Source organism: Pezoporus flaviventris, unplaced genomic scaffold (genome assembly GCF_033815535.1).
Source record: "Pezoporus flaviventris isolate CSIRO_AGI_PZ_B2104156 unplaced genomic scaffold, CSIRO_AGI_Pfla_v1 ptg000007l, whole genome shotgun sequence".
NCBI lineage: Eukaryota > Metazoa > Chordata > Aves > Psittaciformes > Psittacidae > Pezoporus > Pezoporus flaviventris.
In genome coordinates this window covers 53,889,884-53,902,759 of record NW_026892555.1, presented here as the reverse complement: position 1 = coordinate 53,902,759, position 12,876 = coordinate 53,889,884, and the positions used below count along the sequence as shown (strand labels likewise).

Sequence of the window (12,876 nt, the reverse complement as noted above, 5' to 3'; positions counted from 1 at the left end):
TGTTTTCTGACGTTAGCTTAGGAAGTTTCTGAGGTAGGAGCTGTAGCCAGGCCGTTTTGCTTAACAACCAGTCATGATTTTGTCTGGTTTTGTCACTGTGATCTGTACTTAATTATCCATCTGTGGTTTTGTTTGTCTTCAACATGTGGGTGGTGATTTTGCCGAGCGTCTTTTAGTCTTCATGCTTTGAGAAACAGCAAGCAATTGAGCTTGCTGGACTTCTCAATACCTCATGTTTTTCACCATGCAGACTCTGGCCTGTCTTTGTGAGGCTGATGAAAACTATTTGATCTTTCCTATAGAAGCCATTCTGTGTCTTTGGTCTGTGTCTACCACCTTTTGTTCTACATGTAGGAAAGATCTGACTCTGTTGGTGCTGGAGCAAAAAACCCCAGACTTAATCCCAAAGAAGCTTGTAACGCATGCAGCAAGAGTGAAGGCTGGTGTTTTGCATGGACATTTAATTGGCAGTGCAGTGGTCTGACACCATTTTGATCTTTTTTCCAAGTGTTAAATACTGCCTAATGCAGCCCTAGGGTTTTAACTTGAGATTTTAATTGAACATTATGTATGTATGGCTCTAGTGCTAACAGGTTTCAAACACTTTCAAAATCTGTTTTTGTGTTACTTTTATATCTGAAAAAACAAAATCTATTCCTTTGCCTGTTACACAGCCTGCAGGGCAACGATCAATGCTTTAGGCAGTACAATTTCATTGTATCTAATAACCTGTGAAAGGCTGAATCATGTTGTGTGGTGAGTATCACTAAATTTTTAATAGCTTTATTTAAGTACAATGTGTATCTTGTTTGCAGCAGTGTGCATTACACGTGTATGTCATTACAAGAGGAAAAATGTGTCCATGTTAAATACAAGGAAAAGTGAAAAAGGAAAGAGGAGCTCCCTAGTCAGAGCTAGGCCTTGTGTGTCCTTTCAGCATGCAGGGACATGCCTAGTGCTGTCTGGTCACTTAGATGTTCCCTCATCTTTCATATGCAGCAGATGCTGAGGGGAGATTTTAGATTTCCTTTTACCTGTGTTAAGTAAAATTGTAAAATACTAAAGGGAAAACCCAAATGTTTTCTGATGTGAGTTTCAATTACAACAAGAATCGGTTTTCTCAAATGATGCAGCCATGGGGAGAGGCTGGCACAGTGGCTGAAGCCCAGGTATATTCTGGGTAAGGAGCATCACCTCCCAGCTGTTTGGAAGAGTTCCCCTTTTGATGAGTTGTTTCTGGGGGGGTTGTTGCCAGCACCAGCAGCACAAGGGTTGTGAGATGAGAACGCCCCATCGTTATCCGTGTCCAAGGCAGGCGTGGAAGCCTAGCTGCTCGAATGGCGCTTCCCATCCTGCCCGCGGACACGGAGGTTGCCGTGGCAGCCTCTGAGCTGAATTCCGTCCTCACCAGCCCAGCGCAACCGGGCGGCCGCACGCCATTGCAGCCAAGCCTGAGGGCGGCAGGGGGCGCTGCGGCGCCGGCCGTTGGCGGCGGAGGCGGGCGAGGACGCCATTGCGTTGCTATGAGCTGTCTCCCCCTGCGGCGGCGGCAGCAGCGGGTGGTTCGGGCGCTGTTCCTCCTGCTGGCCGGCCGCTGCCTGCTTGCTTGCTGCGCGGGCCGGGCTGTCCGGCGGCCTGGTGGCACTAGCGGGGCGGGGAGGATGAGCACGGCGGGACCGGGCGGCAGCAGCAGAACAAGCAGAGCAAGCAGCAGCAGTCGCAGCGGCAGAGCCGGTCCCTGAGCCGGGGAGCAGAGCGGCGGAGGCAGGGCATGGCGCTGCCGGGGGAGCGCGGAGCGGAGCCCCAGCCCGGCGCCTCCCGCTCCGCCGACGAGGAAGAGGACAGCGGCGGGGCCGGCGGGCAGCCCGAGGCACTGTCGCTGGAGGAGATCCTCAGGCTCTACAACCAGCCCATCAACGAGGAGCAGGCGTGGGCCGTGTGCTACCAGTGCTGCGGTTCGTTGCGGGCCCGCGCCCGCCGCGGCGAGACCCCCGTCACCAGGCTGGGGGCGACCGCCCACCTTCGCGTCTGGCGGGACGGCGCCGTCACCCTGGAGCCGGACGAGCCCCACCAGCCGCCGCCGCCCGCCGCAGGTGAGGACTGGCCCCGCCACCGACCCCTCTGAGCCCCTGGGGAACGGCCCAACAACGGCAGCAGCCGGGTGCCGGGCGCGGGCGGCTGCCCTTCTCTCTCAGCCTTTGTCCGTGGGCTGTGGCGGCCGGGAGGAGACGGTCTCCTTCCCGCCGGAGGGTTGCGGTGAGGCAGCGCTCGGCTCCGCCGTGCCGGGGGCGGGTGGTGGTGTTGGGGGTTGTGTGTGTGTCCCCCTGTATCATCCCGGTTTCGTGCCTTGAAGGGTAAAAACTGTGGCCTTGAATTTAATCGCCTGCGTGTGGGGTACAGGGGAGGTGGGTGCGGGTTTAGTGTTTTATAATTGCGTCGTCTTTTAGTGCGTAATACTGTGTCATCGGTTCCTATAGCGCCTGCTCTTGGAGTTTCTTTGGCCACATTGCTCATCCTATAGTGTCTTTAAAATAGTTTGGCATCAAAAGGCATTTATTAGATCAATTTAGAGGTATGCTGATAGTAAATGAGAAAGCCGTGTACACCTACCCAGAGGCTTAGTACCTACCATCTGTTTCTTTAAAATACTGAGGAAAACATCTTTTGCATTGGAAAGGAGAAGGGTACATGTCCATTTCTCTGCATTTCAAAGCTTCTGATTATGAGTATGGAAAGGCATATTTTTCTTGTTGCAAGTAAAGCTTGATTTCTGGAAAGAAACTAAAGCTAGGCAGCAGAGTGATGTGATCCGTTATCACACAGATGATGATATTGCCCATTATCAACCTAGTCCACATTCAACTTCACTGAATTTTCCAGGAAGACAGAGGTTTGGGAATTTTAAAGTTATGTGAAGTAGAAGGCAATGGAAAAATCACAAAATGGGACTAATGGAGCTCTCAACATTTAGATCATGGATATTATGCCTGGTGTTATAATTTAATGAAGCCTTTTAATACAGTGCTTGTGTGAAGTCTACTGGCAGAGATTTGCAGTAATCCAGTTTGGAGCTAGTGGGACATGCAGATACCAAAATATACTCAGTGGAAGAAGGAATGTAGTGTTATTCTGCAATTTAAATGAGTCTAATAATGACTTCCATTTAAATATGATCTGATTTGCTTTTTAAATTATTTTCTAAAATAGGTTATTATAATGTTAATAAAATATGCCACACCAACACCCAGAAGTTCCAGGAAAATACTTTCCGGACCAAGGCATCTGCATGTCACAAGAGCATTGAAGAGTTCTGTATTGCATATTGCACGCTGCATTTACTTACAGTGTTTGAGATGATACCAGGCTTCTTCCTTTCCTACTGTAGGAAATACATTGATTTACTATGTGTTTCTTTTGTTGCTTTTTCCTTGCTGTTTGTGGGCTTATTCTGTTTCCTCTTACAGTACATCTTTTTTGGCCCCTAGGAAGGTGTTGGAATATATCTGGATTTAAATTTCAGGCCCCTCACTGATATCCAGTATGTTTAGTTTATGCTAAAGCTGCATGCCGCATCTGCATTACTCTTTGGAAATATTTTAGTTAACGTGCTAACCTATGTATGTTGATATTTGGATAGATGAGCCCCCCTTTTTTTTATCTTCCAGCCATGACAATTTTTGTCTGTCTTTTTTGTTGTTTTTTTTTTTTTAACCTTTATTGTTGTATGTATTTTGTTGTCTATCAGTTAACACCACATAAACGTGCTTATTACTTGAAAATCTTAAGAGTGTATGTAGGAATATAAATCATAGAATCATAGAATCGTTAGGGTTGGAAAGGACTTTAAGGTCATCTAGTTCCAACCCCCCTGCCGTGGGCAGGGACACCTTATGCTAAATCATATCACCCAAGACCTCGTCCAACCTGGCCTTGAACACTGCCAGGGATGGAGCATTCACAACCTCCCTGGGCAACCCATTCCAGTGCCTCACCACCCTAACAGGAAAGAATTTCCTTCTTATATCCAACCTAAACTTCCCCTGTTTAAGTTTTAACCCATTACCCCTTGTCCTGTCACTACAGTCTCTAATAAAGAGTCCCTCTCCAGCATCCCTATAGCCCCCTTCAGATACTGGAAGGCTGCTATGAGGTCTCCATGCACCCTTCTCTTCTCCAGGCTGAACAGCCCCAACTTCCTCAGCCTGTCTTCATACAGGAGGTGCTCCAGTCCCCTGATCATCCTCGTGGCCCTCCTCTGGACTTGTTCCAACAGTTCCATGTCCTTTTTATGTTGAGGACACCAGAACTGCACACAATACTCCAGGTGAGGTCTCACAAGAGCAGAGTAGAGGGGCAGGATCACCTCCTTCGACCTGCTGGTCATGCTCCTTTTAATGCAGCCCAGGATACGGTTGGCTTTCTATATTTTGATATATGAACATATATGTATTTGTGTATATATATACATACATACACTCTAAGATACATATAAACGTAACCAGTCTGCTAAAACCTCCCAGGAAAGCACGGGGGGGAGATAACTCAAGGAGAACATCCCCTCCTGTGCTTATAATAGAAAGGGGAGGAGGAGAGGTTACTGACAGATGTCCATTCCTAAACCACACTTGGTGATCCCACTTTTGCATCAGGTGCAGGCTGGTAGGCACCTGGATTTGAAAGGAGACAGCATTCTCCCTGGGGGCCTCTCTCTGGTCCTCCTCATCTCCCTAACTTTGAATGGACTTTGCTCAGCCTTTGAGCTTTCACAAAGGATTTTGTGTGTTTGTGGAGTGTCAACAGCATGAAACAAAGGTGGTCCTAGTCAGTTGGCTGTTATTCTTCTTTGGCTTGTGGAAACTGTAGAAGGATTTAACTGGAAATGGTTGTATGTGTGATGCTGTGAGTGTTGGTAATTCACTATACTGAATATTAAAGAGTTCATGGTAGGCTTGCTTCTCTTTGGTATCTGTTGAACTATCACAGTTCTTTCACTTATTGCTCACTGCAGTGTCCTTAGGTGATGGTTAATGAGCTTTCTGAGCCAAAAGAGCCAAGAGGCTTGAGCCTCTTGAGCGGGTATTTATTCTTATTCTTGGGCTCATGTATTTTGCTAAGTAACAGTGAGAGCTTAAGAAGAACCATTGCCCTGGCGCTAGGACATGGGGAGCAGCGGGTTGTAGCATAGGCCCTGAAGCTGCCTGGTCACACTAATTTTACTCTTGAGATACAAATTAAAGTTTTCTCCAAAAGAACTACTCATTAGGTAGAAAAAACTGATGGTACCTTTCCAAAGCTAATTCTTCCTTGTGTTGATGCACAGTACTTGAAACCCAAAGTGAGAATACCTAGAAATTGAAGAAAATGTCCTGGAGATAGGAAACAAAGATGAGTTTCACTGATACCAGAGCAGAAAAGCAACCTTGGAGTTGAATACCCATCCTTAACCAAAACCAGAGACTGATTCTCAGATCTTTCCAGTTTTGTCTGTGTGGTCTATAAATATTTAGTTACCTTGTTTAGAAACAAAAATCAGTAAGGTTTTGGTTAAAGGTAAAAATGATAAAGACTGAAAATGTTGCTCAGTTGTTCATTTTCATTTAAGCATTCATCCCTCATGCTTAAATTTAAGCACTGAATTCCTCACAAGAGGAGGATCAGGAAGGATTCCTGCTCATTGTTTTTCTGCCTTTGTATTTCAGACAACTTAGGTTTAAAAGCCTGTGTCAGAAGCAGGCATTGTTAGAGCAATGGGGTTTCTGCAGGTTAATGCTCAGAGCTGTAAAGCTATTTTGTTGTAGTGATACATGTAAAATGTGTAGCTGTAGGTTGGTGCATAGGTTTGGGTAATTCAAAGGAACACATACTGACTGCTAGTTTCTTTTTTTTTTTTTTTTTTTTTTTGAAAACAACAGAATCCTGTGTGGACAAATAAAAGAGTCATGAAGAATGGTGTCTTTGGGTAGTGAACGTTTGGGCTTTGTTTAGGATGGTGAAGAATGTGATCAATCATGCTGTCAGTGGGGCTCAGGCGAAGTGGAGAGCAAGCCCAGCCGTGTCAAGGAGTTTGCTTTAGAGACACTCACAAAGTGATGGTCTTGGTGTTGGGCAAACCTTACAGTTTTGCCAGAACTGAAGTGAGTAAGAAACAGTGCAAGAAATTAAGAGCTCACTGTTGTCGTCTTAGTACGAATTGTTGTAACTGACATCTAAATACCACAGAAATCTGGGTTGCTTAGAAATACCCGTGATAAAATTGGAGGTACAGTGTAGAATGTATTTTGTGTAATGCGTGTTTTAGCCATCTGTTGCATTTTATATGAAATGAGCTAATGGTGGCATCCATTAAAGTGCCAGATGCGATAAAAAAATAACTTCTGAACAAGCAAAAACGTTTGGTGTAAACATGTTGTTTCCTCCAAACTCTCTTCTTGGGGAACATTACTTTTAAACATTTTTATAAACTTGAAGCAGTGATGAATTGGTAGATACAGGAGTAGAAAACCCTTACAAGAGCTGGCAATCGACCTCATGCCCAGTATTTAGTGGCAGCAGAATGCTATAGGGCACAGGAGGCTGTTTCACTGGGGTCATGTTAATACTGTACGCTGGATAAGGGACTCTCGCTTCTTGGCACACTGGCTACACTGCTTCCTCCCCGAAAGACAGTTCTGGGGATGAACTGGCTTGGAGAAATTGAGAGTTTTCTCCTTGTGTTCTGTTAGTGCCAGATCCCTGACTTGGCAAAGGCAGCCACTGATTTCGGGTATTGCTCCTGAAGAGGAATGGCTATGAGGATCTTGGAAAGGGGCAAAGGTGGGTATTTGGGAAACCTGTGCTGGCTTCCAGCCATTGCTTATTGAGGGCTGGCATGCACATGGTACTCCTCAGCCTTCCTTCTCCCTTCTGAGTGTGCCTCTGCAGATAGTGTTAGTGCCCCTTCTGCCTTGTCCTTCATCCCTAGAGGAGAAAGCGCAGAGGGAAATTACTGCTGGTTTTATCAGAAGTAAGTATGATGCAGATTTTTCTCTTGGAAATCTGCCAGGTGTTCAGCAGGAGGGCATAATGCATGGAGTATTCTGGCTTTGAATCAGAAAGATCACAGAAAAGTTGACTGCACAGTGGCTTTCACAGGATTCAGAGGGCTCAGGGTTAGACACACTGGAGAGGAACAGCTTTTGCCTTGGTAGTTTTAATGACTTTCCTGTCCTTACATCCTTGCGTGCCCAGGTGTTGGAAGGCAGCATTGAGAAATATAGGATGAATAAATGCAAATTTAGTTTGTGTGCAGCAAGACATTCTCATCTGTCTGTCTCTTGTGGAGCACTGAGGGAAAAATATGCAGGAGTTTTAGAGGAAAATGAATGTACTGACATTCTGTTTCTAATTTTGTTGACCCATTTGACACATAATTGATGGCAGTAGCCTTGCTTGCTGTTTAAATTTCCAAACAGATGTTGCTTTGAATACTGCCGAAATATATAGTACTTCTAGAATTAAGACTTAATTATGCTCTGAATTCAGATTTTGTCCAAGGGAACTCTATTTAAAAACAATAAGGTTTGATGTACTGAGCCTCACCTTTTCCTACAAGAGTTTTAAGACAAACAGGTAACTATATATATCTATCTATATAGATAAGTTTATGTGAGTCAAGGTAGGAAGAAAATGGCACTAGACAGCAGAGAGAAGATTTGGTGAGTTGGTAGATTATCTCTGGTCTCTTTCTCTGCTGATCTGTGGAACAGAGAAAGCTTAGGCCTTATTTATGCCAGGCTGTCTGCCATCAGTGTGGTTCCCAGTACATAAGGGTGAACTGGAAAGTTCCAGTCATGGCTTATGCTGAGGCATCCTGTGCACTGGGGGTTTTACATGAGCTCTGTGTGAATGTAGGCAGATGCTAGGGACCCTGTTGTAGATAGCTCTGGTGGGGGACGACAGAATAAGCAAAGAAAAGATCTCAACAAAATAACATCTTAGGCTAAAACTATTCCAAGTGGCTGCACAAAGGAAATGTAAGGAATTTGTCAACAGTGACAGATGACCTTGGTTACCTGTATTTATATGCAAAAGTACTGAAGATGGTAAGTGTACAGTGAAGGGATAAAGCCTAATCTGATGATGTCTGAAATCTGCGTTCATTCCTAAGGAAAACTGAAGAGCAAAGAACTTTGCAGAATTGTGGTTGCCTGATGTTCATAATGACTTACAGTAAAAGAGAACACATTTTTAATGTAACTGAAGTTTTCTTAACTAGTGCAATAAAAATGTTGCTGTAGAAAGGAAAGTGGAACTGTAGTTGTCATAGTTAAGTCATTGAAGAGTCAAGTGAAAAATGAGACATCTGCTATGATGTTGCAGAGAGCTAATATGATGTTCCCATAGGGCATCACTGCAGAAAGAACAAAGATTTTTCATTTTTTTTTTTTAATTAAAAAAAGAAAAAAAAGTTATGAGTAATGGAGTCCAAATTCAAGGGCTGACTGGAGGTGACAGATTACCCCACAGTACTAGTGAGAGGTGATGGGTAGGACTGGAGTAGCATGAGAAGGGCTTTGAAAATGAAGACAGTAGCAGTGTATGTTGTGACAGAGAGAGTGAGCAAGCACCTTTAACAGGACGGTTCAGAGAGTAAGATGTGATCAGGGCGACAGGCAGTGAAAATGACCCACATGGCAGCAGTGCTCTGAATGAGTCTCACCTGAGCGTGGCTGCATTTGCCAAGTGTGCAGTAGGTATGTTGCAGGTGATAAGAGGATTAAAGGTACATAACATCCTGGATCCATGTTGACAATGAATATGTGGTTATAGAAGTATGGAAACTTTTTTATGATGTCTGTTAAAAGGAAACTGGAGAGTGCTCACTGCTTGTTTCTGAATTAATTTATTGCATTACAGCATTGGATCCGGTTAGGAGACAAAATGAATATTGTTCTATTCCAGATAAAACCTTAAGCTAGCTTGCATGACACACAACTATGTTATTGAATTTTACTATGGTGCACTTTAAGAGGAAAAGAGGAGATGAGTCAGTTTGTACAGTGTAAACACAAGACTGCAGATGTAGCTGAGGCAGAGAGCTACTTTTCATCTACTTGAGAGAGTTATTAATAGCTGATGAAAGTTCTTAACAGATCCAACAGTGCTGTGTTATCAATTTAGAAAAGCTGTAACCTGCTTGAAACTTTGGATGCGTCAAACATGATGGCAAAAACTACCAGTGACTTCAGTGGTGGCAGAATTCTGTCATTCAACCATATTTGTTGACTGAGGAAGCAAGTGTATAGCTCCAGGAAAAAAAAAAGTAATATGATTAGAGTAACAGAACTTTTTAGAAAAAAAGTTTAAAAATTGAGACACAAGAACTCTGCAAATTCACATCTGTTGGGAAAGGTTGGTATCTGGACAGGCCAGATGGAAGAGAGTGAGTATCTGTATTTAAGCATCTGCAGAAGAGACTGGCAGCTGTGGCTAATGCTCAGCAGCACTTGGAGATGCGTATCTACCACAGTATTTATCTTAGAATAACAAAAATTGATGTTATCCCTGGGTAAACTTACAGGTTTGCTAGTGAGGGTGAGCAGTGGAATACAGAAAGAATTGAATGGTGACCACAGCTGGTTTCCTTTTGCAGAGTAGAAATAGGACAAGATGAAGAGTGACCATTTCATTTTATCTTAGAAGGTAGCACTAAGATAGTATGGATTTGTTAATTTGGCATTAAAGAACGGTATTTTAAAGTAATTTTTATCACAAAATTTAACTGTGTATGAGCACTGAAGACCTCTTACATGTATGCAATGTATGAGAGGATTGCTTATGACTTTAGAAAGTGAAGAGTAATTTCAGTGAAATGTTGAATGAAGAAAGATGAAGGGATGAAAAAAGATTGACATAAGGAAGGAATGTCTTCCTTCGATCTAGTAACCTAAGGATTTTCCTTGTGTTTTCTTAAAATTGTCTTTCCTTTTACCTCTCCCAAGTAGAAATCTGAGGCATACCATTTCTACAATACCATTTCTTTCCAACCTTAACTATTCTATGATTGTATGATTCTACATCATCAGCTGTAGGCTGATACAGAAATCATGAGTCAGATCCAAAAAGCCACCAGCTGTAAAAACTCATTCCATTTCTTGTTGCCTTCTAATTACAGAGTTTAAAGGAAGGATATTTTGATCCTCAAAGCCAGTGTTTTACTTAAAACATGGTCTTGTGGTCGGTGCTCAGGTGGTCCCTGATTACCTCTTCTAATCCAGTGTGCTTCCTTCCACTTCCTCATCTTGCTCTTCTTCCCTGCAGCCTTTGCCTCTTACTCCTAAGCTATACTTTATCTATGTTTATCTTTGTTGCTTTCACTTTTTTCTGTTTCTTTTTATCATGCAAGATTTCTCCTCTGTTTATCTGGTAATATGCAACCTCTGCCAGAATTCTGGCTCACTCCTGTTGCGTCAGTATTTTCCTCTCTTTCCATTTAATTGTGAATCCTGTTTTTTGCATATTCATCTCTTTCCCATATGTTGCTTGCTTGCCTTTGCTCTCTTCATTCTTTCCCTTTTATTGTTTCTAATCTTGACTCTCATGTTGACAGTCGTGTCAGATTTGGTAGCTAATGCTCCAGTTCCTCAATCAGATGGTTAAATGTGAATCTGAAATTTTCGTTTTTCTTTTATTTTTTAAAGGAGTTCCACATTGTCTTAAGGCCAGGGAAGAGCCTACTATGGTAGCTCCTGTTCCTTCTCAAGATGTTAAAGCTAGACAGCAAATACAGATTCAACTGACTGTTAATTTGGTGGCCTGACTAAAGACTTCAATTTAAGGATCTTGAGTTAGTGACTCCCACATTCTCCCTTGCTCTGTTTCCTTCAATTAGCCCCTGTGTTCTTTCTTTGGCTAACTCTTCCACTGTCCTCTAGTACATACAGGCAGTGGCTGTCTTTCCTGAAGGCAACCTGAGCTCTGCTATGGTGGAAATAGCAGCTTCATTTCACCCAAAAGCTTCAGAAAAAGGCTGTGGCATTTAAACACAATATTAGAATCTTTAACATAAACTGAGTTTCAGGTTTGTTGCCAATGCATACATCAGCTACACTATTGCCTTAAAATCAGTGCTGCTGATTTCAGTTTTGCAAGAAGCTGTCTTGAAGCAAGTGCTTTTGGATCTATGCAGAGGAGTCTGAGACACTAGAGGAAAGCTAGGAAGATGCTCAGGGGCTCTAAGCTGGAGGGCTCTTAGAGCATCTGGTTATAGCTGAAACAGTGGCCATGTGATTGTGGTGTCACATCACTAATGCTTAATTTTTCTTCAAGTAGCAGTGTGCAAATGGTTGTGCACATCTTACATGCTTTCTTTTAAATATCCTGTGTCAGTCTATTTGAACATACTGAACTATCCATTTTGCCTTTAAAATTCAGTCTTAAATGTGTGCTTCTTACTATTGGCAGCCGTATGTGAAGCTTCTACCTTGGGGGCTGAGACTGCACTAATGCTTGAGGAAAGCTTGGCATTACTTCTCTTGTTGTGGGTTTGAAATAAGAATAATTTTCAAATAGAAATTTTTATAAATGAAAAATGAAGTAAAGGTTTGGGGTTTCTTCTCTTTTTTTGGGTTGCAAATATATTTCTTTGAAGGCTGTTTTCAGAAATACAGAAAAACAATTGAAGTCTCATTCCTTCCTGCAAAAACTGTTAATTTTTTGCATTTCAACAATCTGTGAGTGAAGAATCCTATAATCTTCCAAACTGTAGCTTCTGTATAAATTGAAATTAACTTGACAGTTAAAGTTATGCTATTTACTAGTAATGATTGCATTAGTCACTATTTGAAAGCTGTCATGGAAAAGTACTGTTGAATCTTTTTTTGGCAGCAAGAGTGGTGAAAATGCTACACAGATTAGTAGCTGGTTGAACGGCTGTGAAGTCTAGAGGAATCTGCATCTATATTAAGAAGCAGCAGCTGAAATAATTTTTGTAAGTCTTCACCTATTTCCTAGATGAGCACTTAATACTGTTGGCAGACAGAGACTCTTCTGTGACTTCTTATAGGGTTTCTTTTTTTCTCCGAGTGCAGATTAAGAAAGTGTGACCCTTAGGCTACACTTAAGAGGTTCTGCTTTTTCAGTCATGTCAGCTAAAGAATGAAGAAGTTTCTACTCTCAGCCAGTATAAATAAAGCCAGTATGAGTAAATTGGCTTACGTGGGCCATACAAAAGCAAGTTCATTTCAGTCTTGACAGATGCAAGTAAGTGCATGTTTCTTGGGTCAATACAGTTAATGCTGATCTTTTCAGAAGTGTAGGGAATTCCCGATGGAGGGAGTCTGTAAGTCACTGCAAACAGCTCAGGGAAATCTAAGGGTATAGCTGGACTCAAGGTACAGAGGCATATGGAATGGTATGGTGGGTAATCACCATAATGCAGCATATGTTAAATGTTCTAAGTCAGCACTTTGCACCTATCTAGAATACTCTCTGCAGTGCATTTGAGCTGGTGTGAGACTTCAGCTAGTTGTTATTACCCCTTCCTTCCCCAGCACACGGAGTCATGACAGTACTGTGTTTTTATTTTGTAAAAACTGGTTATTCCCATTCTAAATGAGAATAAATAATCCAGTTTAAGGTGTTACCTGTATTTTTATAATAAAACAAAAAATGAATTATGATTTGCTCTGAAAACAGTAGTAATTTTTGATAGTACCATAGATGAAATAAGGAAAATTTCTGGAGTTTGAGTGCTTTTCCTTGAAGAACAGAAATTTTCTGCCCAGCGAAGCAGTGGCTGCCCCATCCCTGGAAGAGTTCAAGGTCAGGTCAGATGGGGCTTTGAGCAACCCGGTCTAGTGGAAGGTGTCTCTGCCCGTGGCAGGAGGGGTGGAACTA

General features: G+C 42.7%; 1 protein-coding gene across 4 annotated transcripts in view; it reads left to right on the top strand.

The window, feature by feature from the left end:
• Positions 1 to 1,539: 1,539 nt before the first annotated feature.
• The window catches only part of SPIRE1 (spire type actin nucleation factor 1), a 125,719-nt gene continuing 114,382 nt past the window's right edge, over positions 1,540 to 12,876 (top strand). Inside the window, exon 1 of one of the 4 annotated variants that reach the window (XM_061448824.1) lies at positions 1,540 to 2,093. In XM_061448824.1, coding sequence (XP_061304808.1) covers positions 1,772 to 2,093 — 322 coding nt within the window. In that variant the 5' untranslated portion in view covers positions 1,540 to 1,771. The remainder of the gene's footprint in view (positions 2,094 to 12,876) is intronic. The other 3 variants (XM_061448825.1, XM_061448826.1, XM_061448827.1) reach the window with 3 other exon arrangements.